At 47.9% G+C, this 23,854-nt stretch overlaps 1 protein-coding gene across 3 annotated transcripts in view; it reads right to left on the reverse strand.

Annotated features, from left to right (window-relative positions):
* Nucleotides 1-1,560: 1,560 nt before the first annotated feature.
* Prdm15 (PR/SET domain 15) overlaps nt 1,561-23,854 on the reverse strand; it is a 68,221-nt gene continuing 45,927 nt past the window's right edge. For 2 of the 3 annotated variants that reach the window (XM_036203787.1, XM_036203786.1), the window contains exons 12-24: nt 23,198-23,365; nt 21,780-21,874; nt 19,190-19,321; nt 18,174-18,308; nt 17,459-17,622; nt 16,656-16,735; nt 15,838-15,957; nt 13,642-13,773; nt 9,874-9,957; nt 9,366-9,541; nt 7,541-7,621; nt 5,762-5,971; nt 1,639-4,801 (exon numbers count right to left, since the gene is read on the reverse strand). In XM_036203787.1, the coding sequence (XP_036059680.1) occupies nt 4,325-4,801; nt 5,762-5,971; nt 7,541-7,621; nt 9,366-9,541; nt 9,874-9,957; nt 13,642-13,773; nt 15,838-15,957; nt 16,656-16,735; nt 17,459-17,622; nt 18,174-18,308; nt 19,190-19,321; nt 21,780-21,874; nt 23,198-23,365 (2,054 nt within the window). In that variant the 3' untranslated portion in view covers nt 1,639-4,324. Of the gene's footprint in view, nt 4,802-5,761; nt 5,972-7,540; nt 7,622-9,365; nt 9,542-9,873; nt 9,958-13,641; nt 13,774-15,837; nt 15,958-16,655; nt 16,736-17,458; nt 17,623-18,173; nt 18,309-19,189; nt 19,322-21,779; nt 21,875-23,197; nt 23,366-23,854 lie in introns of all 3 variants that reach the window. The other variant, XM_036203785.1, reaches the window with a different exon arrangement.

Genomic DNA, 23,854 nt, shown 5'->3' on the forward strand with positions numbered 1-23,854 from the left:
CCTTTAATCCCAGCACTCAGGAGGCAGAGGCAGGTGTTTGAGGCCAGCTTGGTCCACAGAGAAACCCAGTCTCAAAACAAAACAAAACAACAACAAAAACCTCAACCCCTCCAAAACAAAAGACACTGGGCTAGGTAGGCTTAGGGGAATGTTGAGAAAGGAGGAAAGAGAGTCCTTCTCTCTTTTTGAAGCTTATGGATGGGTAGGAATAAAGCACATAAACAGATAAGCTAGGAAGTACTCACTGATTGCCAGTCTCAAGTGCTGTGAAGAAAAGACAGGCCATTGTCTGAGTGGGAAATGAGAGCTTCTAGAAGATTCCTTTAAGAGGTATTTGAGCCTGTTGATCTGAGAGGCACATAGGCATTAACTGAGGAGAGGGGCAAGGACCAGCGCTCAGTGTGGACGGTGGGTTCAAAACTAGAACAGCATGAGGTCACCAGTGGGAGGAAAGCAGGCAGGTCCTGAGCACCCTGGGCCATGAAGAGACACTGGTGACATTCAGAGGTCACCTGGGGTCCAGAATGTCACCAGACACACTCTGAACACATCCAGAGCCTTTTTTCACAATCTTGGGGCTGGGGAGATCTGGTGGCATTCACATGGCACTGAGGGGCCCACAGAGGGTACTGGGCTTGGTTGTAGGTGCTACAGTGGAACACAATCTTTTTGAGTGCCACTGACAGCACAGTGATAAGAGTCTGGGGAAGGATGAGGAACTTGATGGCTTTTGGGAGGTGAGAGCTAAAGATATAAACTAGAGGAACATGGAAGGATGGGTAAATTTGGCCATTTTCAAAACCTCTCAAGATGTCATGTAGGAAGTAGGTCTTGGTCTGAGATGATGCTAGGAGCTAAGCTGTACACTGAATGAACAATGGGTCACCACTGCTGTCTGAGTGTGAGGACAGTGGAGAGGATTAGGTCTGTGTGGGAAGACTGTGACCATGAGTTAGATTAAGTCATCTTGATCATGCTTTGAGACACTGGGTGGAGATGGATTAGTGTTTAATCCAATAGCAGCAAAACAGATTCCAGACTTCCTGTGACTGCAATATCACTGGTGGATCTTCATCACAATGTTCTGCCCATGGTATATTCTAGAAGATAGCTCCTAGCCTGGCCAGCAGCTTCACTTCCTTCTGGAAGAGAAGAGCTTATCTGGGGGTTAAGCTCCAGGCTTCACATAAGTGAACAACAGCCAGTGTTGGGACAGACCTGAATCCCACCTATGAGAAACAAGCTACGCTCAGCAGGAAGCAGTTCTTGGGTTTTCAGCCTCTCCTTTCTCAAGAAGCCTCTGGAGACACAGGTGGGTCTATGCTGTGGCAAAGGGTACTCTTACCCATGTGTTTGTGGAAGTAAGGAGCAAGCAAGTCAGGAAGGAGCAAGCTGCTGGGAACTCCCATGTTTCCAGGGTTCTGGGAATGCTAGCAGCCTGTACCCAGATACCTTAAGTCTCAGGAGAGTCAGTCCCTGAAAGAGGAATGGGATGCACGGCTTGGGTGGAAGGCTGGGAAATGAGAACATTGTCTACAATAGGAGTTAGAGCCATTCTCCAAGGTTACCAGGCACAGCTTCATCATGGGCAGGAGAGCAGAGGGCCAGCAATTGAAAACACAGGTCACAGCACCTTTATTCACTGTTATACGAACAGATGTGACATGAAACACCCTCAGAGTTACAGAATGTTCTTCGCAACCCTCAAAACCTATGGATGTCACAGGTACTGCCTCTGCCTTTGTATACCGAACGAGACCGGTGTGAAGGAGGAAATCTGCCTTCCGGGATGGGGCATTCTCCAGAGGGCTTCCATGCCAGACACAGAGCTTTCATGGCACAGACCCTTTTCCTGAGAACATCTCACTTGCTAACATCATCCAAGAGGGTGGAGCCCTGTGCTCCAACTGTGAGATTCATGCTGTCATGACATGTGACCCTATAGCATTACCATTCACAAGGTGTAAACAAATTCCCATTATACATTTATTTATGTGAACCAAGACAGTCACAGGGCATGTTGGACACACAGCTATGCATGTGCCCACCTTAGACCGTAAAAAAAAAAAAAAAAAAAGAACACTTCCCACTGATGTTTTATGTATGCAGGGCAGCTGGAATGTGGATATGTCTTTGTTTTACTACCCAGTTTCTATATGTAGAGTAGCTGCAACCATGCTAAGACGACCTGCTTGCCTCCATCAATGACTCTGGTAAGACCATGTGTCACAGACACTTGGGAAGAAAGGCTGGTTTTATCTGAGTTCCTGTTTAGAACAGCAGGAAGTAGATGCCTCTGTGTATAAACAAACAGTGGCAGCAGGAGAGACTATACAGCCTAAGCTCTGTCTTTCAACAGGATTTGACAGCCTGGCTGGAGGCACAAAAATACATCTTTAAAAAATAAAAATATGATTTCAAAAGCTTTTATTTCATAGGGAAGAGAGTAAAAGTCAAATGCTAGTACATGTCTGATTGAGCTCAACAGTCATTTGGGCTAAGCTCGTTCATCTTTGAGAGGCTGCAAAGGCAAAAAGGAATTGTGACTGAATTTTTAAAAAATAGTATAGGAACTATGGATTGCCCACTGCTTCCACGGCTTCCTGGACTAGTTAATTTATTTGGAGAATGAAGGCAATATTTTATAAAACAGTTCACCTTTAGCCCAAGTTCATCTGATAAGGGTACTGTGTACAAAGTAGTTAATTATACACATAAATAACATAAAATAACTGTCATAAATTAAGAAGCCCAAGACTCTCCCACCACACCAACAACTGAGAAGTGAGACTGGCCTGTGCGGATGTAGAGAGGGTGTGGGCCAGGTAACCCACAGACCAGCAGGACCCATCTGAGTGCCATCTCTTCCTTAGACTCCAACGGTGTAACACCAGCTCCAGCCCCATCCTCAAAGCTTATTCTCTGGAATGAGGTGCTGAGGAAGGGCAGCCTTGTCTGACACCAGGTTGGCTGCAGCTTCCTTTGCCCCCTGCTGGTGAGCTGCCAGGGTCTCTGCAGGGTGGCTGCCCACATCCGGCTACATCCAGGAAACACGGGACCAAGGACAAAGTAAGGCAAGTTCATCTTCAAGTTCTTCTTTTGTATGACATTAAAAACTGATGAGAAGAGCAAGACTCTCCTGCTACCTTGCCTCTTTGTGCCCCTATGCTGGGACTGTGGGCACCATGATGGCAGTCCGACCTGTTGCCATTGGGATGGTACAAGTATGTGCTGCCATGTCTCCCCAGCTGGGTGTGGCCAGCTTGCCTGCACTGTCATGTGACCACTTCTGCTCTCACCCCACCCACACCTCTTTGGGTTTCCTTAAATCACTAGCTACACTTCTCTCCTGTAGAGCTGAGCTCCTCCACTTCGTAGGAAGTTGGTCTTCAGACACAACCACCTTTTGGAATTAAGGCTTACACAGAAAGAAAACGTGGGTTCACTCCCCATTCTCCACTCAGGGGTGTGGCTAAGCTGCACTGTAACTCATATGTTTGGATGGCAGAGTCCTGAGATGGCTCTGGAGGAGCATTGGGATTCGAGCATGAGGGCTTATTTTGCACACAACTAACTGTGTGTGCCCTCACGCAAGGCACCTGTGCACAAGACAGGGACCAGCACCCTACAGTGCAAACGACTTTATCTTATTAAAATAAATCAATATTGGCCACAAGAGGGCCATAATACATAACGTGGTTATGAAATAAAATGAACAAACTGTTCATAAAATCAATCTACGGATGTTCCCAAGATGCCTTTTGTGCCTGATCTAGGGGCCTCCCATGAGGTACATGATACTTCTCATACGAGGCCTCAGGCCACAGCCCTGTGACAAAAACAAACTGAGACTTCAGAGGAAGAGTTACTTGACTTCTTTCTCCCTGCTTGTGAATCCAGGAGCAAGGAGAAACCTGGGTTTGCTTCTGTGTGCTGCCTGAGAAGGCTAGCCATGTTTCAGTATCATTACTGGAGTGCTAAAGACAACAGATCAAATCTCCCTGGTTCTTGGGATATCACACCTGCTTCTAGGAACCTGCTATCTGTGTCCCTGAGCTCCATGGCAATTACAGACCTCTGAGGGTGGCACTGTGGTCTGGCCAGACTGCACCACCTTGGGCAAGCACACAGTGGAACTCCACGGAGAGCTTTAAGCTCCTGCCTGTCAAAGGCCATGGCACCAGCTAAGCTGGTAACTTCGTGCAATGCTCACCCAATCTCAGTGATCCTGCCATGTGTATTCTCTTCCTGTTTGGTACCCAGCAAATAAACCTTAAGGCCTCAGAGCCCTCCCTGCAGCTCAGCCAGCTCTGCAGCCACATTATCAGTAGCTGTACATCTGCTGCTGTTCATTCTGTACCTGGGGTTGCACTGCCTGCTGTGGGGCTGCAGGAGCTTGTGGTGGCTGCAACACGTCCGTCTGGGGCACAGCCCGCCACGTGAGTGGATGCTGCTCACTGAGCTGGTTCCCCAGGGGTGTGATGGAGTTCACCAGTGTAGTGAGGTTGATGAAGTGGGCCACTGACTGAGGGTTTGAGGCTTCTGGCTGTGGGTGGATCTGGACATCATTTTGGCGGTTATGCAACATGGCAGAGCCACTGACAGTGTCAAAGGTCACAGTCAGGATGGAGTTATCCAGCTGTAGCTGGCGTTCAGGGTTGGTAAGGTGTCCAACAGCCACTGGCTGTAGATTGGTAAACTGAGTCCCAGCTGCAGTGGTGATGGGGGTCACGGTGATGTTGGTCAGGCCAACAGAGCTTGATGGAGTAGTCACACTGGGGTCCCCTAGGGTCACCACCACCTGCAAGAGTCACATGGAGAAAAGAGACAATGAATTACTTCTGCAAAAAGGAGAAAGGCAGAACCTCCCAAAGCACCCTCCTACTGGAGGCCACAGTCTGTGCTGGAACTGCACGCTCTGGCCAAGGAGCAAGAGCCAGGCCTCCACTGGGGAAAGCAGAACACAGTGTCCTAGGAGAATTATACCAGCAGAAAAGAGAAAGGAAATACGGGCGTTCTCAGAGGTAATGCTGAGATGGAAAACCAAAAGAATGTCACTGGCCAGAAAAAGAGTGAAGTATGCCCAGAGGGGGGCAGTGCTCGCCACTGATCCATGAGGACCTGAGTGCTATTCCCAGTATCAATGTAAAGCCAGGTGCAGCAGGAGAGACAGACAGATCACAACACATACACGAGTAAAGCAAGCATGAAAAGCCAGGAAGCCAACCCTTTATCTTCATCCACCCTCTGACCTGCCCATCTTGTGGCCTGTGAAAACCCTGTGTAGCTATGGAGGCAGCCACAGCAGCAACTTCCTCAAACCTAGTGTCTGAAAGGCAAGATGGATGCAAGCAGGTTTACTGCAGAATCATCACCTCCAAAAATGATACACACATGGAAGAAGTGAGGTCTCAAATGGCAAAGTGATATAAGACAAGCAAAGCAGAGACCACACAGAGAGGCCAGCTCAGTGGCTGGTGCTTGTCCAGGTCCTGTTGCTTAGCAGGCCCCTTGGGGCACCCAACTGGGAACCAAGTCCCAGTCTCTCACTGCTAAAGTGTCACACTGTTATTAACAATGGCATGCGTAATCTGGAGGTCACAGTTGGCACAGCTTGCATGAGACAATGCCTACATGGAAAGTGAGGGTGAGAGTTGGAACCACTGTGGACACCCACATGGATGTGTGACAGGACTCAAGTCCAGAGGAGCTGCCCTGCAGAGGTGGCGGTCATCTGGTATAAACAAAGGCACCAACCAACCTGTTGGATACTCTGCACAGCAGAATTCGTCTCATCACCCACACTGCCTGTGAACTCTGGGTCCTTTTCAGGGTACTCGCTGAAGGTGTTGTCCTCGGGCACCGGAGCCCCTGCCTCCTCCTCTGGCTTCTGCTTTCTCTTGTGGCTGCGCTTGGCAGCCTTTCCATGCTTGCCTTCTGCCAGCCCCTCCTGCTCCAGGCCCAGTGCAGGCTGTGAGGAGATGGGTGTCAGTAACCACCAGGGCAGCGGGTCACATCTGGATGGGGGCCAGGGCATCATTCACTGCCTAGACACACCCACAGGGCATCAAGCTGTGGAAATAGCTACTTTGTGTTCAAATAGAAACATTGTTAAATGAGAAATCTTTCCCTCAAGGAAAGCGCTTGTGGCCACTATCCATAGCAGGAACAACACTGGATGTGTTTGATTAAAACTATGCAGGCATTTTCTGTCCCTCTCTGTTCAGGCTTATCCTTTCCCTTACACAGCTCTGAGAGTGTAAGCAAGATGGGCTGTGGCCCGCACAGCTAGGGGTCAGGGCACGGTGGCTGTAGGGCTCTGTCCTGTCACTGGTACTCTCGGTGCCCCTGTGTGGTTCTGGGGGCAGACAAACTTACCAGGAGCTGGGCAGAGTATGGAGATGGAGAGACTTCCTTTCCTGCTCTCACCTATGAATGTCAGGCACATAAATGGCTCACAGAAGAGCTAGATGTGGATTGTATCTGTTCATTCCATAAGACATGGCCACCTATTCTCATGGGACACTCATCAGCATAAGCCAAAGCACTCAGGTACGATGTCTTAAACATTTACAGCAAAACATATTCTCTTTGTGATTAAAAATAAGTGTCATAAAAATATTGAGTAAATCCAGGTATGATGGTGCATACTTGGGATTTTAGCATTTGAGAGGTAGAGGCAGGAGGATCAGAAGTTCAAGGCTAGCCTTGGCAACATGGCAGGCTCAAGACCAACTTGGACTACATGAGGTCATATCTCAAAAAAAAAAGTATTGAGTAAAAGTTCCTTTAAAAGCTAGGTTTGGCCTGGTGTGGTGGTGCACACTTATAATCCCAGCACTGGGAAGGCAGAGGCAGGTGGAGCTCTGTGAGTTCAAGGCCAGTGTGGACTACACAGAGTTCCAGGCTAGCCAGGTATACATAGTGAGGCCCTGTCTAAAAAGAAAAAAAAAAAAAATTCTGGGTTTGCCTAATATAGTTAAGTTTAATTTTGCTTAAGATAATTTAATCATAATAAAAGTTTTTAGGAATGATCAGTTAAGAATCTTTTTTACATTTGTTTATGTGTATGAGTGTCATTTGCATCTATGTATGTGCAACACGTATGTGCATTGTGCATGTGCCTGGTGCCCACAGATGTCAGAAGAGGGTATTGGATTCCCTAGAACTAGGGTTTCAGATAACTGTGAGCCACCATATGGTTGCTGAGAACTGAACCCAGTCCTTTGAAAGAGCAACAAATGTTCCTAACCACTGAGCCACCTCTCCAGCCCCCCAAACTACCTATTTTCTTAAGACATATACACCAACATCTGAATATCTGAATTTACAGATACTACAACAAACTAAGTCGTAGTCTAGAAAGCTCCAGGAGGAAGGCCTAACAAATCTCAGAGAGACTATGCTGATGTGTAAGGCACGGTCAATGGTATGTTTGGAGCCTGCTCCTACATATGGTCTCTTCCCTCAGGGTTCACTTGGTATGTGAGGTCTGCTCCCCTCACACTCCAGCCCCGCAGGTGTGCCCTGTGCTGCTTACCTGGACAATGCCAATGGAGGAGGCATCAATGGTGGTGGTCTCAGGGATGTGGTCCAGATCATCAATCCGCACAGCAAGGACCTGACAGGGGCAAAGGGTAGTGAGTAGGGTCGCTGTGCCCACCCAATGGCTGCCCTGATTATGCTCTGGGAATCCAAACTCACTGTGCAAGGGTCACTGCTGCAGGGGACTAGCAGCTAACTGACAAACTCACCTCTGCTCTGACTCCTAGCCTCTGTTCTGACTTTGAAACTACTTCTAGAATGTTCTCTAGGGTTCCCCCAACCCTGGTCTCTGACCCCCATCTCAAACCTCTACAGTACGCTCTGGCCTGGTGGGGACACCTGGTACTTGTCTGCTAACTTGTGGCTCCTGTCTTTAGATGGAGGCTACTTCCTCCTTCTGTGGCCTCCATGACATGTGCTCTAGTGAGGTATCAGTGCACCCTCTGTCATCACAGGGAGCTGAGGAAGCTAAGACAGAGCAGTAACTGTTCGATAAGGAACCACCAATGGAGTTTTTGTGGGCCAAACACAGTGCCCTTTAGCCTAATGCATGTAGCTATATGCATGTCAGCTTGTGACAAAGCAAGAGCCTGGTCATGCCTTGCCTTTATCATCCCCACTCACAAGGGTCCTTAGCATGCAACACTCACTTCACGAACTGCCCTATGAGCCCACATGGCCTCCCATCAGCCCCAGTGTCCTATCCATGGCAAGCAACACTAGTCAGCTGCTTACACACATTGCAGATTTCGTAACTGGTGACTAAGTCCTACGGAAGGCAGCAGACACACACAGGAAAATGGATGCACTGGAAAGGTGTAAGAAAGGTGATCTGCCAAAGACACCTGGTGTAGAAAAGCTGCAAGCCTGGGGAAGGCCCTACATCTGACCTTACCCCAACATTCCTTAAATCTGTTGCTCAGCAGAAGAAAGCAAAGTGGAAAAAACATACACTATTCATGAAGGTGGCAGGGAGCTCCATCTTTGAACCTCTAGACAAAAGCCCATTCTGGGCCCTTTTCTGAACCATGCTTGAGCTAAGAGAACACTAATGGGCCTCTGTGGACTGTGTCTCCTGATCGAATCAGCACTTCAGGGACCCACAGGAAAGCACAAGTCTTCCTGGTGTTTCTTAAACCTATATGTATTTCTTCCTTCATGAATTCTTTCCCTAGACACTGGGTTTTCTCACTGAATGGTTGTCACAGCTGATGCTAAGTCTGTATCTGTTAAAGGGATAAAGCTCACAAAGGTGTTCGTTTACATTTGCCTTTTTTTTTTTTTTTTTTTTTTTTAAAAAACCTACAGAAATCCCAAGAGCTTCCCTGCTCAGATCTAGCAATACTTTGGGTACAACTTCTTTTGTGACTCTCATGCTCAGAAAGTCTCTCTTCTTCTTGGGGGTCTAGTAACTTTAACTATTTATCTAGTTTTGTTGTGAGAAAAATGTGGTTGGGCTGGGGCTCAGTTGACTGAGTGCTTGCCTAGCATGAATGAAGCCCTGGGTTCAAGGATCAGCACCACATAAAACTGGGTGTGGTGGTACATGCCTGCAATCCCAGCATTCTGACAAGTGATAGGATCACAAGTTCAAAGTCATCCTCAGATACATAGTGAGTTCTAGGCCAGTCTGGGCTACATATGATCTTGTCTCAGGAAGAAAAAAAAAGATTATACAGTTCAGACATAAGACCAGGGCTCGATCTTAAACTCACATTGCATGAGGACAAAGGGGTCTCAGAGCACAGCAGGCACCCCAAGCCCACAATGGGGCCAGGCCATGCTATGGAGAGACGTGAATGAGCCCCCACCAGGCTAACCTCAGGGTGCTTGCGCCGCATGTGTCTGCTCATGGAGGCCCGGGTGGACACCTTGGTGCCACACAGCTGGCAGCTCTGTGCTTCCACCTTGTCATGGGTGAGCTGGACATGTTTCTGCAGCATGTACTCCGTGACGTACTTCTTGTCACACACAGAACAAGTCCACTGCTTGCCCACTTCTCACACACAAGTGGGGTAGAAAAGAGAAATGCAAGTCAGCAGAGAGCCGTCAATGCTTCCGTCACCTCTCAAGCCAAGCACCTGTCATACCCTGTGTTCCTCTAGACAGCCGTCACCTGGACAGACCAGTCGGACACCAATGCTCAAGACTAGCAGGAACAACTGACCTTTGTCCTTGAAGAACAGACACTGGAAAGGCACAGTGGGGTTTAGAGGCCACGGGGCTGCATCAAACCAGAGAGTCCTATTCTGCAAGTGTTTATGAAACAGAGCAGGTGTTCCATTCCTGCATGTTCACACAGCTGAACCATCCTTGGCACTCAGTTACCTGTGTGGATGAGCTTGTGGGTCTCCATTGTGTTCCTCTCACTGAACGTCTTCCCACACAATTCGCACATGAAGTCTTTTATTCCTGTAGGAAAAGTCATGTTGGATATCACATACTTGGTGGGTTTTCAGTTTAAGTATACAGGATGTCGTCTCACGCTCCGGGATTTGTAGCACCTCAGAGGCATGGTAAACTGTCAGAAAATACAACAACAACAACAACAACAACAACAACAACAACAACCAAACAACAGGATTTGTAGCACCTCAGAGGCATGGTAAATTGTCAGAAAATACAACAACAACAACAACCAACCAAACAACAAAAAAAGCATTTATCCCAAATTTACCCAAAAACTGTGGCCTCAAAAACTTAGCCCTTTACATGACACTTCATATTTTTAAAATGAAGAGATTTGGGAAGGTCCAAGAACAGAGATGTAGAGAAGAGAGCCCAGGGGTGGAGACAGCAGCAGTTTCTCTAATTCACCTATACCCCTACTTGGCTTCTGAGATATGCACTGAGAGATTAAACAGCAAGAGAAAGTCAGGATCCAAGACAAGAATGGGAATGTCTCCATGAGAGACAGCAGAGCTGCTGTGGTCACACAAAGTGCCAGGGATTTTTTTCACTATCTACCAGCACATCCACAGGATGAGCAAGATTAAGCAGAATCCATCCCAGGATGCAAGGATGGTTCAATCTAAGCAAACTGGCAAATGTGATATGGCACATCAACAGAATGAAGGGCCAAAATATCAGCAATGAATATCATGACCATCTCAAATAGATGAAGAAAAAGCATCTGATAAAATCAAATGTCCCTTCAAAATAAAATGTTAACAAACCAGGTGCAGAAGAGTCATACCTCAGCATGAGGTTATGCATGGCAAACACAGAGCCAGCACTGTACCAAAAGGGAGACACTGAAGCAGGCTCCACTATAACCTGAAAGGAGACAAGGTGTTGATTCCCACACTTGTAGTCAAGATAGCACCTTAAGTTTTTGCATGGCTGTTAGGCAAGAGAGGAACAAAAAATAAGCATGCAGGAAGAGCGGAAGTTGAATCATCCCTATTTGTACACAGCATGTCTCCATGTGGGAAAGCCTGAAGACTCCACTAAGATCTTCTGAACTGATAAAGAATTAGAATTACATAACACACACATATACACACAGACAAACCACACAAAACTGCACATACAAAGACCTAAAGGCTGAGGATATGGCTCAGTGAGCAGAGTGCTCACCTGGCATGCACAAAGCCCTGGGTCTGACCCTGTGTACGACATAAACCAGGTGTGGTAGTGCACACCTATAATCCAGCACTCAGATCGCAGAGACAGGAGGATTCAGAAGTTCCAGGTCATCCTTAGTTACACAATGAGTTCAAGGCTAGCCTCTGAGGTGGGGGGAACAAAGATATGTGTATACACACACACACACACACACACACACACACACACACACACACACCAACAATGTTTATCTGCTGGGGAAGGAATCATGAAAACATACATTATCTACATGTAGGAAAATGTTATATAGCCTGTCATTTTATACAGTTAAAAAAAAAAAATCCTGAGAGTCAGTAGGGAAGTTCAGGTTGGACTTTTAGCAGATGCTTCTAAAGAGAAGAATTTCCATATTCAGGACAGGGATTCTGTGTTCAGTAGTTCAGAGTCTTCAGATACACAACAGATCATGACAAAAGATGTGCAATCTCTCATTGGCACACACTGGATTCATCATAAATTTACCAAATTAAGACTTTTAAAGCAAGTCTTTCAAGCCTAGACCCAAAGATCCAAAAAATACGGTGGGGACCCCTGGCACCCACATAAGCTACACACAGTTACCAGAATAATTTGTATAAAAAAGGTATCCATATTAGGGAAAAGACACAATCAAGATGCTGGGACTAGTGAAAGAGCACATCCCTCAAGTTCACAAGAACATCCCTTTAGGTAATACTAAATTGAAAGTGGTCAAACACCTGAGAAAGAGTCTAGTCCCTGGAGCTGCCACAGGAATTTCCAACAGACAGAAGATGTCCCTCACGTGCCTCAGGAGCTCTGGAGTGTTAGAGTACCGGCTGCTGACTGAAAAGCCTCATGCCACCACAGCTTCGATTACAAAATACAAGTCATTTTTATTTAAAAGGAAGTCTTTTCATTAAAGTATATTTTGTTTTTTGGTTTTTCGAGACAGAATTTCTCTGTGTAGCCCTGGTTGTCCTGAAACTCACGCTATACACCGGGCTGTCCTCAAACTCACAGAGATCCATCTGCTCTGACTCCCAAGTGCTGGAAATAAAGGTGTGTGTCATCATTGACTAGTTTAAAGTATATTTTAAAGCCACTGATGACACCAAATGGAGAGATGTTCCTTATTCATGGGCTGTAAGAATGACTACTGTTAAAATGTTGACACAAAGTGATTTACAGATTCAGTGCAATACACCAATGACTTCTTCACCAAACCAGAAAAGCAATCCTGAAGTTTGTGGGGAAGCCTGGCAGACATAGCAGAAGTGACCTGGAACAAAATGCACAGAGCTGCAGGTACTAGTGCCTGGTTTTAAGACACTACCAGAATCACAGGTACAAAACCACAATGGTGCTAGCATTAGAAACAAACACACACATCCACAGAACAGATCCTAAAATAAAGTCATGCATGTACAGTCAACTGAATCTCAACAAACGTGTCAGGAAAACTGGATGTCTACATTCAGAAGCTTCAAACTTGACCCTTATCTCTACAAAAACCAACTTAGAATGGGTCAAAGATTAAGTATCTTTGGTACTAAAAGAAAACTTAGGAGAAACACTTCAAGACATTGGTAGAGTGATGGCTATGTGAGATGAGCCTTGAAGCCCAGGAAACAAAAACAAAACTACACATCAAACCATGAGACTTCTCCAGAGCAAAGGAAACAGCTCTCAGAGCAAAGAGACAACAGATAGAATGAAAGAAGACACTCATCAGCCAGTCATCAGACAGAAGGTTAATACGAACAATGTATAATGAGCCAAAACTTTAGAAATAAGCAATGCAAGCTAAAAACCAGAAATGATCAGAATAGACACAAATATATGAAAAATGCTCACTACCATCAGCCACAATGAACTGAAAACCAACACTCTAATGAAGAGCCATCTCACCCTAGTTATAATTGCTATTATTAAAAGTAAGAAAAAAGAAAGAAAATGCTGGACAGTGGTGGCTCATGCCTTTAATCCTAGCACTCAGGAGGGAGGTGGATCTCTGTGAGTTCAAGGCCAGCTTGGTCTATAGAGTGAGTTCTAGGACAGCCAGGGCTATAGAGTGAAACCCTGTCTTGAAAACTAAAACCAAACCAAACCAAAACAACAACAACAAACCACTTAAGAGATGGCTCAGAGGTTAACAGCACTGGCTGCTCTTCCAGAGGTCCAGAGTTCAATTCCCAGCAACCACATGGTGGCTCACAACCATCTGTAATGAGATCTGGTGCCCTCTTCTGGCATGCATGCATACATGCAGGCAGAACACTGTATGCATAATAAATAAATCTTTAAAACAAAACAAAACAAACCACTTAGATGTGGGAAAAAAAGATCTCACATTGGTGGTGGGATGGGTTTGTGATCCTTTGCAGACATGGGGTGCCCCAGTAAGTGGCTATGATTTCCAGGCATCCAGCCAAAGACATTGGCAAACGCATGAAAAGGTGCCTGCATGGCCTTTGGTTTGCAGACCGGCAGAGCCGAGACGGGACACACCTGTGTGCCGCTTGTAGTGCTTCAGCATGTTGACCTTCTGGGCAAACTTGCGGTGGCATTCTTTGCACTCGTACTCCTTGATGCCCTTGTGCAGCTTCATGTGATGGCGCAGTGCATGCTTGGTCTTCATGCCTGCAGGAAGCAGATCAGCATGAGTGCAGACTGCCCGGAATCCACCCCAGGGCATTTGCGTCCATTCCACTCCCGGAAGCTCCCATCTGAACCCAGTGGGCACAATTTCCAGACAGAGTGGGCTCAGGAGAAACAGGCTGTGGCTTCACCTCAGAGGGCCCCACTCGACCCACAAAGTGAACACCTCAGGAGGCCACTAGAGATTCACTGTGACATTAAGATGCAGTGTGTCAACAACAGCACCCAAGATGATGCAGTGAGATGTACAGGAGGACTAGGGATTCTTGTCTGTCTTGATGACACCAATGTTAACGAAGATGAGCATACCAGATTTATGTTTAATTAATTTATTTAAAAAGTCATTCTTGCCAGGCAGTGGTGGCACATACCTTTAGTCCTACCATTCAGGAGTTAGAGGCAGATGGATCTCTGTGAGTTTGAGGCCAGCCTGGTCTAAAAAGTTCCAGGACAGCCAGAATTACATGAAGAAACCCTGTTTGAAACAACAAAAACCCCAAACAAACAGAAAAAGCCATTCTTTAAAAAAATATTCTTTCGTGTGTGTGTGTGTGTGTGTGTGTGTGTGTGTGTGTGTGTTTGTGTGTGTGTGAGAGACAGAGACAGACAGACAGACAGACAGACAGACAGACAGAGTGTAGGAACATGCAAGGTCAGAGGACAATTCTCCAGAGTCAGTCCTTGCCACCTTGCAGGATACAGGGATCAAACTAAGGTCATCACACCCATGTGCAAGCACCTCAACCATTCACGACACCTTGTCAGACCACCAACTACTTTTAACTTATTGCTCCCAATCTTAGGCATTGGAACAATCCAAAGCCATGACTTCAGACTTATGATGAGGAAAGGGGTGAAGCATCTTTAGCAGCAGAGGCCCAGCTAGGTGAGTGGCAGCAGCACAGTACCTCCAGAAGGTTCACACATGAGTGCAGGCAGGGTGCAGTCCTTAGACCACCCCACCCTCAGCAGTGGACAAGCCAGCAGTGCTGCCACACTGGGTGAGAGCAGTGGGCTCAGAGCGCACTCTTGGCTCCAATCTCAGCCAGACAATAGCCTACCCAGTCCCAATCTGTCACTACTCATCTTCACCTATCTCAGTGTGAAGAGCTGACTTCAGGCAACCCTGCTGCGCCACAAGTCAAGTCAGAGACAGCAAAGGGCACACAAGTTTCACCCTGAGTCTCCTACCTGTCAGTCCCTGGCTGGGTAAGGGCCAGTCCTTTCTGACTATGGAAGAGCAATTTTACCTTAAATTTCCCCTTCCTTCCAACCTTCCAATTAAAAATGTCATACAGCCCCCACCACCTAGGGACAAAAACCACAGGTGATGAGAGATCCAGCCAAAGCTTGACCCCCTAGCAGACTATTCTTTAGGTAACTGGCCTGTTCTTGACCTGTCTTTCTTGCAAAAGGGCTGAAGTTAGTTGGTACAAACCTCACCCTTGCAGTTCTTACACCTATTCATGGTCTCATTTATTCATTCCCATAACTGCTATGACCTCATGATTTATATGCCAGGCATTAGACACCAGGTGATATGCTAGACAGAGCCCTCTGGCTTCATGGGACTTCTGTTCTAAGTGAGACCAGGGGATGAGAGAACCCACATAGTATGAGGGAAGAGAAGGGAGAGACAGGCAGAACTAGGCAGGAAGGGGCTTGGTGAGAGAGGATGTATGCAAAGCCATCCTTGGTTACACATCGAGCAGGAGGTCAGCCTGGGCTACACAGATGCTGTCTCAAACAACAGAACTTGGAACATACAGCTTTTCCTGTAGGCTTATAGAGGTTGTCTTTATGGATAATTTTGTGATTCATGATGTGATTTTGAGAAAGATGGTTTCCTGTGCATGGGACCCTGGCCCCCCTTTGTCAAGAAGAACCATGGTTCCTAGCAGCTTAACCACTGTCGTGGGTACAGACTATGTCTAGGTTCAGGTCTACAATTTTAGGGATCATAAGCAAGCTAGATGATGGCTGAACATGCCCTAGTGGCCTGGGATGTCCCATGGCTCCAGAGATACCCTCCAGGCACACACTCACCTTTCCCACACTCAGCACACAGGTACTCTCGGATGTTGTCATGCACACGCATGTGCTCTTTCAGCATGTCTTTCCTGGCAAAGGACTTCCCACACTGCTCACAGGCATGGCTTTTCACACCTGTAAATAAACACAGCAGCGCCTTGTAGCTGGAGAGCTTCTCTCCAGCTCCCGTCAAGCCCCAGCAGTCCTGCAGCCCACTTATAAAATAAACACAGACTCTTATATTATTTAAACTGTTTGGCCTAATGGCTCAGGCTTCTAGCTGTCTAGTTCTTACATCTTAAATTAACCCATTTCTATAAATCTATACTTTGCCTCATGGTTCGTGGCTTACCAGTATCTTACATGTTGGTACTCATGGCGGCAGCTGGCAGTGTCTCCTGACTCAGGCTTCCTGTTCCCAGAATTCTCTTCTCTGCTTGTCCTGCCTATACTTCCTGCCTGGCTACTGGCCAATCAGCATTTTATTTATACAGAATGATATACACAGCACCGGGGCTGGGCAGGACTGGAGAAAACTTCAGCTACAGTGCCTTAGCCCACAAGACATCTCACAAAGAGGTCTCAGCTAGAAGCTCAGTGACACTGTGAGCTGCCTTTTCAACATGCTCCATGGGAGTCTTTGGCATGAGAAAGCCCTGAGGACCTGGAGTGGACACAGGTGGATGGGAAGGGATGTGCTCCAAGTGGCAGGGGAGGCCAGGATGAAAGCTGGAGAAACGGGGCTGCAGTGTGAAGAGCCAGGGAGAGTGATATAGGAATCCTGCTGCTGGGCAGGTGAGTTGGCGCCATACATCAATGCAGGAACACGTTACCTGTATGGATGAGTTTGTGGCGCTCCAAGTTCCCAATGCTGTTGAAGATCCGCCCACAGATCTCACAGGGATGAATGTACCTGAAAGTAGAGACAACCCTCAGGAGCCCCCCAGGGGGCTCATCACCTGAGGGGCTCATCCACTGTGAAGTCTGTGAAGGGCATGTGTGAAGGTTCCATTGTCCATGGAGGTGAGGCAAGAAGATGTTATGTGTCTCAGCTTTTCTGAATGGGCTGAACTCTGTCCCTCACACTGCTGCTGCAGTCCTAGCCCAGAATGTGGCTGTATGTGGAGACAGGCACTTACAGAGCAGATCGAGGTAAAATGGGGTCATCACGGTGACCCCAGATAAGAGACAGAGTCATATACTGAAGGCTGAGCCTATGAGGGCACAGAAGATGCCATTGTTAGTCAAGGAGAGTTTAGGAGGAACCAACCCCAAGACAAGACACTGGATATGGGACCCCAGGCTCCAGGACTCTGAAGAGTGAGGTACTTGGTCATGGCAGCTCTGGGAGATGAATCCAGTCATCCTGTTGATCACTACATAGCCCTGGTCATGGGCTGACCTTTGACATGGGGGCAGCATTAACAAACCTAGCTACAGCAGGAAGGTGGTGCTGCCTTGTCAAGTAGGCCAGCATACTTTAGAATCCTGTAAGGCAAAAAATTAGGGCGAAAAATGAGGCCTAGGAGGCCGGTGCCCCACTACCCGGCATATGATGACTCAGTGACTGTGACTTGCTGGGCTAACACTATGGCTTTGCAGAGTCCCTCTCATCCTTACAGCCTTGGAGCCTTACTTCTGTACGTTGGGGTCAGGCAGGTTCTCTCGGTGGATGACCATGTGGGCATGGTAGGTGGCCTTGAGTGCAAAGCGCCGGTGGCAGATGCTGCAGCCATGACCCTTCTCCTTGTGCACCTCCATGATGTGCTTCAGGTACTCCTTCCCACGGCCGAAGGTGAGCTATAAGCACACGGGGTAGAGGCTGGTGACTCACTGCCATCTCTGGGCAACTTTGTTACACTTGTATCAGTCAGCCAGACACCATGGGATGGTCAGTCATGCATGGGGTGGGGTGGGGGTGATGACTATGGTACAGAAGCTTGCCACTTACAGGATAGGCTTCTGGAAACTCAGGTCATGAGTGCTTGGAAATCAACTGTCCTTCCTGAAAGCATGCACTTTGCCTTGTGAAGCATGGACCAGCTTCAGGCTGGATGGGGCAAGGCACACCAGTCTGAGGCTAGTAAGGCTACTTAGGCCAGTTCCCAGGACGTGAGCCCCACCCCAGTCAGCACTTCTGCTTATGTGCACACCAAGCCACAAGCGGGTTCTGATGGGTGTGAGGCCCACAGTAAACATCCCTAAGCTCAAGTGATATGGGGCAACCTTTTTTGGTGGAGGAAATGGATTCAACAGTGCTGTAGGTTCTCCACAGCTCCATGGCCCCAATCCCCCCCCCCCCCCCCCCCCCCCCCCCCCGCTGCCATGCTTACAGGTGGGGTGCTGAGTACCTGGCACCTCTTGCAGCTGTATTTGTGAGGCTCAGAGTCTGCACTCTCATCAGAGTTATCATCGTTCTCCTCTGAGGAGATGCCGATCTTGCCGATGAACTCTTCCCGCTGGTGGTCATCCATCAGTGCGATGTCCTGCAGAGCCACCACAAACCAGCCTTTAGTGCGGTACGCCGGCGCTCTGGTCAGAACTTTCAGGGAATCAGTTGTCTGCCTAGTGAGCTATATCTATGTCCTTCTGGATGGCACTGGGCTTGCCATCCTGTGGTACTGGCACTTACCAGCTCTCAGGTCATTATGCTACCTGCCTAGCAAAATCCCAGCTATGCCCAGGGGAGTCCTGGAGGACATCCCAGGCTGCTGCAGCACGGCTCTGGACCGGGCCTTTGACTCAGGTGCTTCTCCATCCGTCCTCACACCAGTTTTCTCTGCTCCAGGGCTCCTGCACAGCTCTTCTTTTCCCTACAGGCAGGAAGGCCCCAGAATGCCACCTTCCTTACACCTCTGCTTCTGGGAAAGGTCCAGAAAGGAGTCATCTGTCAGGCCCCGCACTGGGAGATTCTGTTTGGACCCTATAGCTGGACAAACAGGTGTGACAGTGCAAGTCTGTATGAAGAGCCTGCCAGTACCGTGACGACAATTACGGAAGGCCGGGGCGGCAATATGAACGCCAAAACTTCACCTAAGGTAACAGTGTGAGGAAGTAAGCCCTCTGGGGAGTGATGAGGTCTGACAGTGAGGCACCATAAGTAGGATTACAGCCTTTAAAAGACACATCCCAGAAACATTCTCTTCCTTCCCCATGTGAGAACACAGCACAAAGGTGATGTACGAATGAGGAAGCCCTCAACAGACAATGAACACTCCAGCACCTTCATCTTTAACTTGCAGCTCCAGAACTGTGAAATATAGTCTGTCGTTGGTGAATGCCTCATCTATGTTTTGTCGGAGCATAAAAACTAACACAGACACTGGGTAGGCCAGGTCACCGAGTGTCACCTGTGGGAGACCTGTACCTTGAAGTGGACGTGGATGTGGTCCCTGAGCACGTCCACTCGGAAGAACTTGCGCCCGCAGATTTCACAGGTGTACTTCTTGTCACCATGGGTCAGCAGATGCTTGTTCATGTTGCTCCGGCAAGAGAACACCTGGGGACAGGGAACCAGTACAGCGAGGGTTTTTGAACATACACAGGAGCCCATCCCTGTGGCTCCCAGGACAACTACTACCAGGCCTAGGACATCTAGCAAGTTCTTCCAGACTTACGGTGATTTCCTTCCTTCCTTCCTTCCTTCCTTCCTTCCTTCCTTCCTTCCTTCCTTCCTTCTTTCTCTTTTTCTCTCTCTCTCTTTTTCTCCCTCCCTCCCTCCCTCTCTTCCTCTCTTCCTCCCTCCCTCCCTCCTTTCTTTCCTTCCTCCCTCCCTCCCTCCCTCCCTCCCTCCTTTCTTCCTTCCTTCCTTTTTTTTTGGAGACAGGGTTTCTCTGTGTAACCATTCTGAGTGTCCTGGAACTTGTTCTATAGACCAGGCTGGCCTTGAAATCAAGATACCTACCCGTCTCTAACACCCCCCAAGTGCTGAGATTAAAGGCGTGTACCAATACCACCTGTCTAAACTTATGACGATTTAGACACCCATTCAAACCACAAGACAGGACTCTGTTTCCAGTCTCTGCTGCAATGGGAGCACAGCAGAGTGCTTATGCTGAGTTCAACAGCTCAGTGGCACAGAGCCTGCTGGGGAGCCATGCAGATATACCTGCAAGTTTCTTAAAGCAGATACCAAAAAAGACACTCAACCCAGTTTGAGTACTGTTTCATGTTGTTTTCTATTTCCAGCCTAGACTCAAGCATCCACACTAGTCCTCCCCTGAGCTGGGGTCCCAGGAGCCCCACTGATCACAGAGCATCCAATAGCAGGACATTCCTCTGATAAGGTGCCCTGGGACCTACTTGTCTGTTGCCATGGGCTCCACCTCCCTGTCCCTGCACTCTCTGGCCCCAAATCCACAGTTTAAGGTCAAAGGCCCCACATGGATTCACTGCTCTCCTGATCCACTGGCTCTGGCTCACTCTGTGGGTTCAAAGAAACCAAGCGTCATGGAAGCAGAGCTTTCCACTTCCTTTCAAAGCACCATTGGATCTGGCAGTACTGCCACGCGTTCACAATCAGGAGTAGCCAGCCATGTGGCGCTGGGTTTCCCAGTGTGGCGGTGCCCAGGCGCTGGTGCCTAGGCACCAGCAGCTCCCATGTATAGCTGTAGCCCCTCCTCAGGCTCAGCAGTAGCCTCCTCTAAGCAACACTAGAGGCTGCTCGGGTCACATGCACAGGAGCCTCTCAGGAATCTGTATGCCTAGTATACACTTGCACAGAGAACCCTTTCTAGAACCTGTATCCTCAGCATGTGCTCTGTGCAGGAAGGGACATGACTTCTGGTCCTCTGGGGATACAGCTAGTACTTCCAGTTACCTGAATTGTCAGAGTTGAGTCCAATGCAACGCCATTTTCAGTTAAGAAGTGGTGTTCATGTGTGAAGAATGGGACAATGTGTACGTGGCAGCCAGGATAGGGGCTGGGAGCCTCAGAGGTCTACACCACAGGCATAGCCAAGGCCAGGATAGATCATGTGGATACACCTGTACAATAGCACAGGCTGTCCAGGCAAGAACCTAACCTAGATCACCATGGGGTGGGCTACTCCTAACTTAGAAAATACTACCTGGTCACTGAGCAGGGGTAGCTGGCATGGACAGCCTAAAGCCTCTTCAAATGTGGATATAAGACAAGGTCCAGACACTCATGAGAACAACATGTCCCATAGAGTGGAAGAGACAGAAAAAAAAAAATTCTCCAGATTTATTGGAAACCCATCTCAGGTTGCAGAGACCAAAATGCCAAATGTGTAACCTTCACTTAAAAACAAGTGATGAGCACTGGTACTCCCTGAACACTGTTGCCCTAGCAGGTGTGTCTAACCTTCTGACACTGAAACATGGCTATTGTCTACAGAGCGCACACTTAAGAACTGCACAGCAGAACTGAAAGCCAGAAAACAAACCTTCGTGCTGGTTAGCTCTCTGGTCAATTTGACATAAGTTAGAGTCATCTCTGAGAAGGGAACATCAGTTGAGAAATACCTCCATCAGACTGAGCTGTAGGCAAGACTGTGGGGGCATTTTCTTGGTAATTACTGATGAAAGGCCCAGCTCACTGTGATGGTCCTGGGTGCTATAATAAAGCAAGCCGAGCAAGACATGGAAGTAAGCCAGTAAGCAGTGCTCGTTCATGGCCTCCGCTTCAGTTCCTGTCTCCAGTTCTGATTGAGTTCCTGCCCTGACCTCGCTTCATGACAGACTCTAAGTAACTCTTTCCCCTTCAAGTTGCTTTTGGTCACAGTTTATCACAGCAAACAGAAACCTAACTAGGGCATGTGTTATCTCTTAATGTATGATTTTGTATTGGGCTGCATTCACAGCTATCTAGGGGTGCAAGGGGACTGTAAGCTGTGGGCTGGGCATGTCTATAAGCTCCTTGTTTGCAGCTCTGAGCTTGAGCTTAGACAGTGGGGACTTGCCATCCAACACCAACAGTAACAGCAAAACATTACCTTGCCACACACTGGGCATCCAGAAGGTTCTTTCTTGTAACGAACCAGGCTTTCCCCACTGGCCTCCAAGTCTTCTCTCTTCACTCGCCGCACACCTGAAATCCCAGACCAGGCAGTAAGTGTGAGGCCACACGGTACAGGTCACATCCCAGAACTGACTGGGAACTATGCTGAAAGTATTGTGGAACCAGATATACAAGAAGCTGATAGGGGGTTGCTCGAGCTCATGAGCAACACAGCAAGACTCATCTGGCCAGGCAGTGCTGGTCTGACCCTGAGCCTGGTCTACAGAGTGAGTTTCAGGACAGCCAGAGCTCTTACACAGAGAAACCCTATCTCAAAAAAAAAAAAAACAAACAAAAAAAAAAAACAAACAAACAAAAAAAAAAACCCAAACAACAACAACAACCCCCCCGAAACCAAACAACTCGATCTAACCAACCAACCAACCAAACGACAAATGTGAGTGGTGAACCTAGTCCACCTAGGTTCATCACAGAAAGCAGTGGCTTCCACCAGGGCCCAGAGCACCCTTGGTTCTGAGCAACTGATATGTGTTGGGCCTGAAGGAACCCCATGGAAAGGTCAGGTCCAACTATGACACTGACCTCAAGAGGAACAATTATTACCACCACTATACAAACAGGAGAACTAAGGTGTAGTGATATGCCCATGGTTCTCGGAGGCTGGGTGGGGCCCAGAGTACACTCCTAAGGATCTCATAGAACCATGTTGTAGGTCTTTACAAACCAACAGGGAACCAAAGGGCAGGGGGAAAGCAAAATGTAGGAACTTACAAGGGATGTGACCTGATCTTGTTTTCACACACTCATGCACATGTATCTGGCAGTTATGCTTTCCACACAGCCTGAATTCATTCTGTAAATGATGTTTCCAAGCACTACCAAAGAGTGTTTACATCAGTGAGTGCTGACAAAGGGGTTGTGACTCTTAGTAGGGAAAATAAGGATAGCCTTAATCAGAATGCTGACTTTAACCTCTGTTCCACTTCTAATTCTTCCCTTGCTGTTGCCTCACATGTGTGGAGAGCTGACTCTACTGGGTCTTTTTCTGACCTCACATACTATGTAAACTGATGGTTCCCAACCACACTTCCCACCAGCATATACCACTCCATTTACATGGCTGAGCCTGCTGTATACACAACACCACATTGGCCTTTCCTACACTACATCACACTAAAATCATTCTTCATAGTATTAAAAAGTTCTCTAAAGAAACACTTTCAAATAACTGCCTAAGAGCCAACACTCAGAGCAGTCTAGCTGTGTTTATTTATTCCCCACTGTTCCAAGCACTTCCCTCTGCTCATGGCACTGTTAACACCATCCTAGAATCCCAGGGTTAAGAAAAGGGTCACCAGGTCAGAAGGAAGGCATTCCAGACCCCAGGCTCACCATCCAGGTGCCGCCTCTGGTGGTCCAGCATGACATCCTTGCGGTAGAACATCTTACTGCAGACCTCACAGGCAAATTTCTTGTCCCCATGTTTCTTCTTGTGCTTGGAGAGGTTGCTGTTGGTGGAGAAGAATCTGAAACACATCTCACATTGGAACGTCTTGTCATCTGTCCAAAGAGTAAACAAATACACAATGTGCGGTAAATCACCCCTGACCAGGCTCTAGCATGTATGCCTCAGCAGGGTGAAAAGATGAACCAAACAGGAGAACAGCAGGGCGCTGTGCTTAGAGCTCATCAGCTGTGTCCTCAGCTAGACATATAAATATGCACTGGTGTGCCAGCTCTCCTCACGGGGTAGAGCTGCCTGAACAGCTCTCTAGGCTCCTCTCCCTCTATCTGCATGCACTACAAGCTTCCTCAGACCCAGGGATGCCCTCCTTGTGTCCTCAGCATGCTCACCTGCTTCTCCAGCACAGTGCCACTGGCTGGCTTGCCTCTTCTCTGCCTGATTGCCTCTCCCCCCCCCCCCGTTTTTTTTCCTTCCTTCCTTCCTTCCTTCCTTCCTTCCTTCCTTCCTTCCTTCCTTCCTTATGCACAGCATGTATGACTGCAGGCCAGAAGAGGGCACCAGACCTCATTACAGGTGGTTGTGAG

The sequence above is a fragment of the Onychomys torridus genome, chromosome 12 (assembly GCF_903995425.1).
Source record: "Onychomys torridus chromosome 12, mOncTor1.1, whole genome shotgun sequence".
In the NCBI taxonomy this organism is placed as follows: domain Eukaryota; kingdom Metazoa; phylum Chordata; class Mammalia; order Rodentia; family Cricetidae; genus Onychomys; species Onychomys torridus.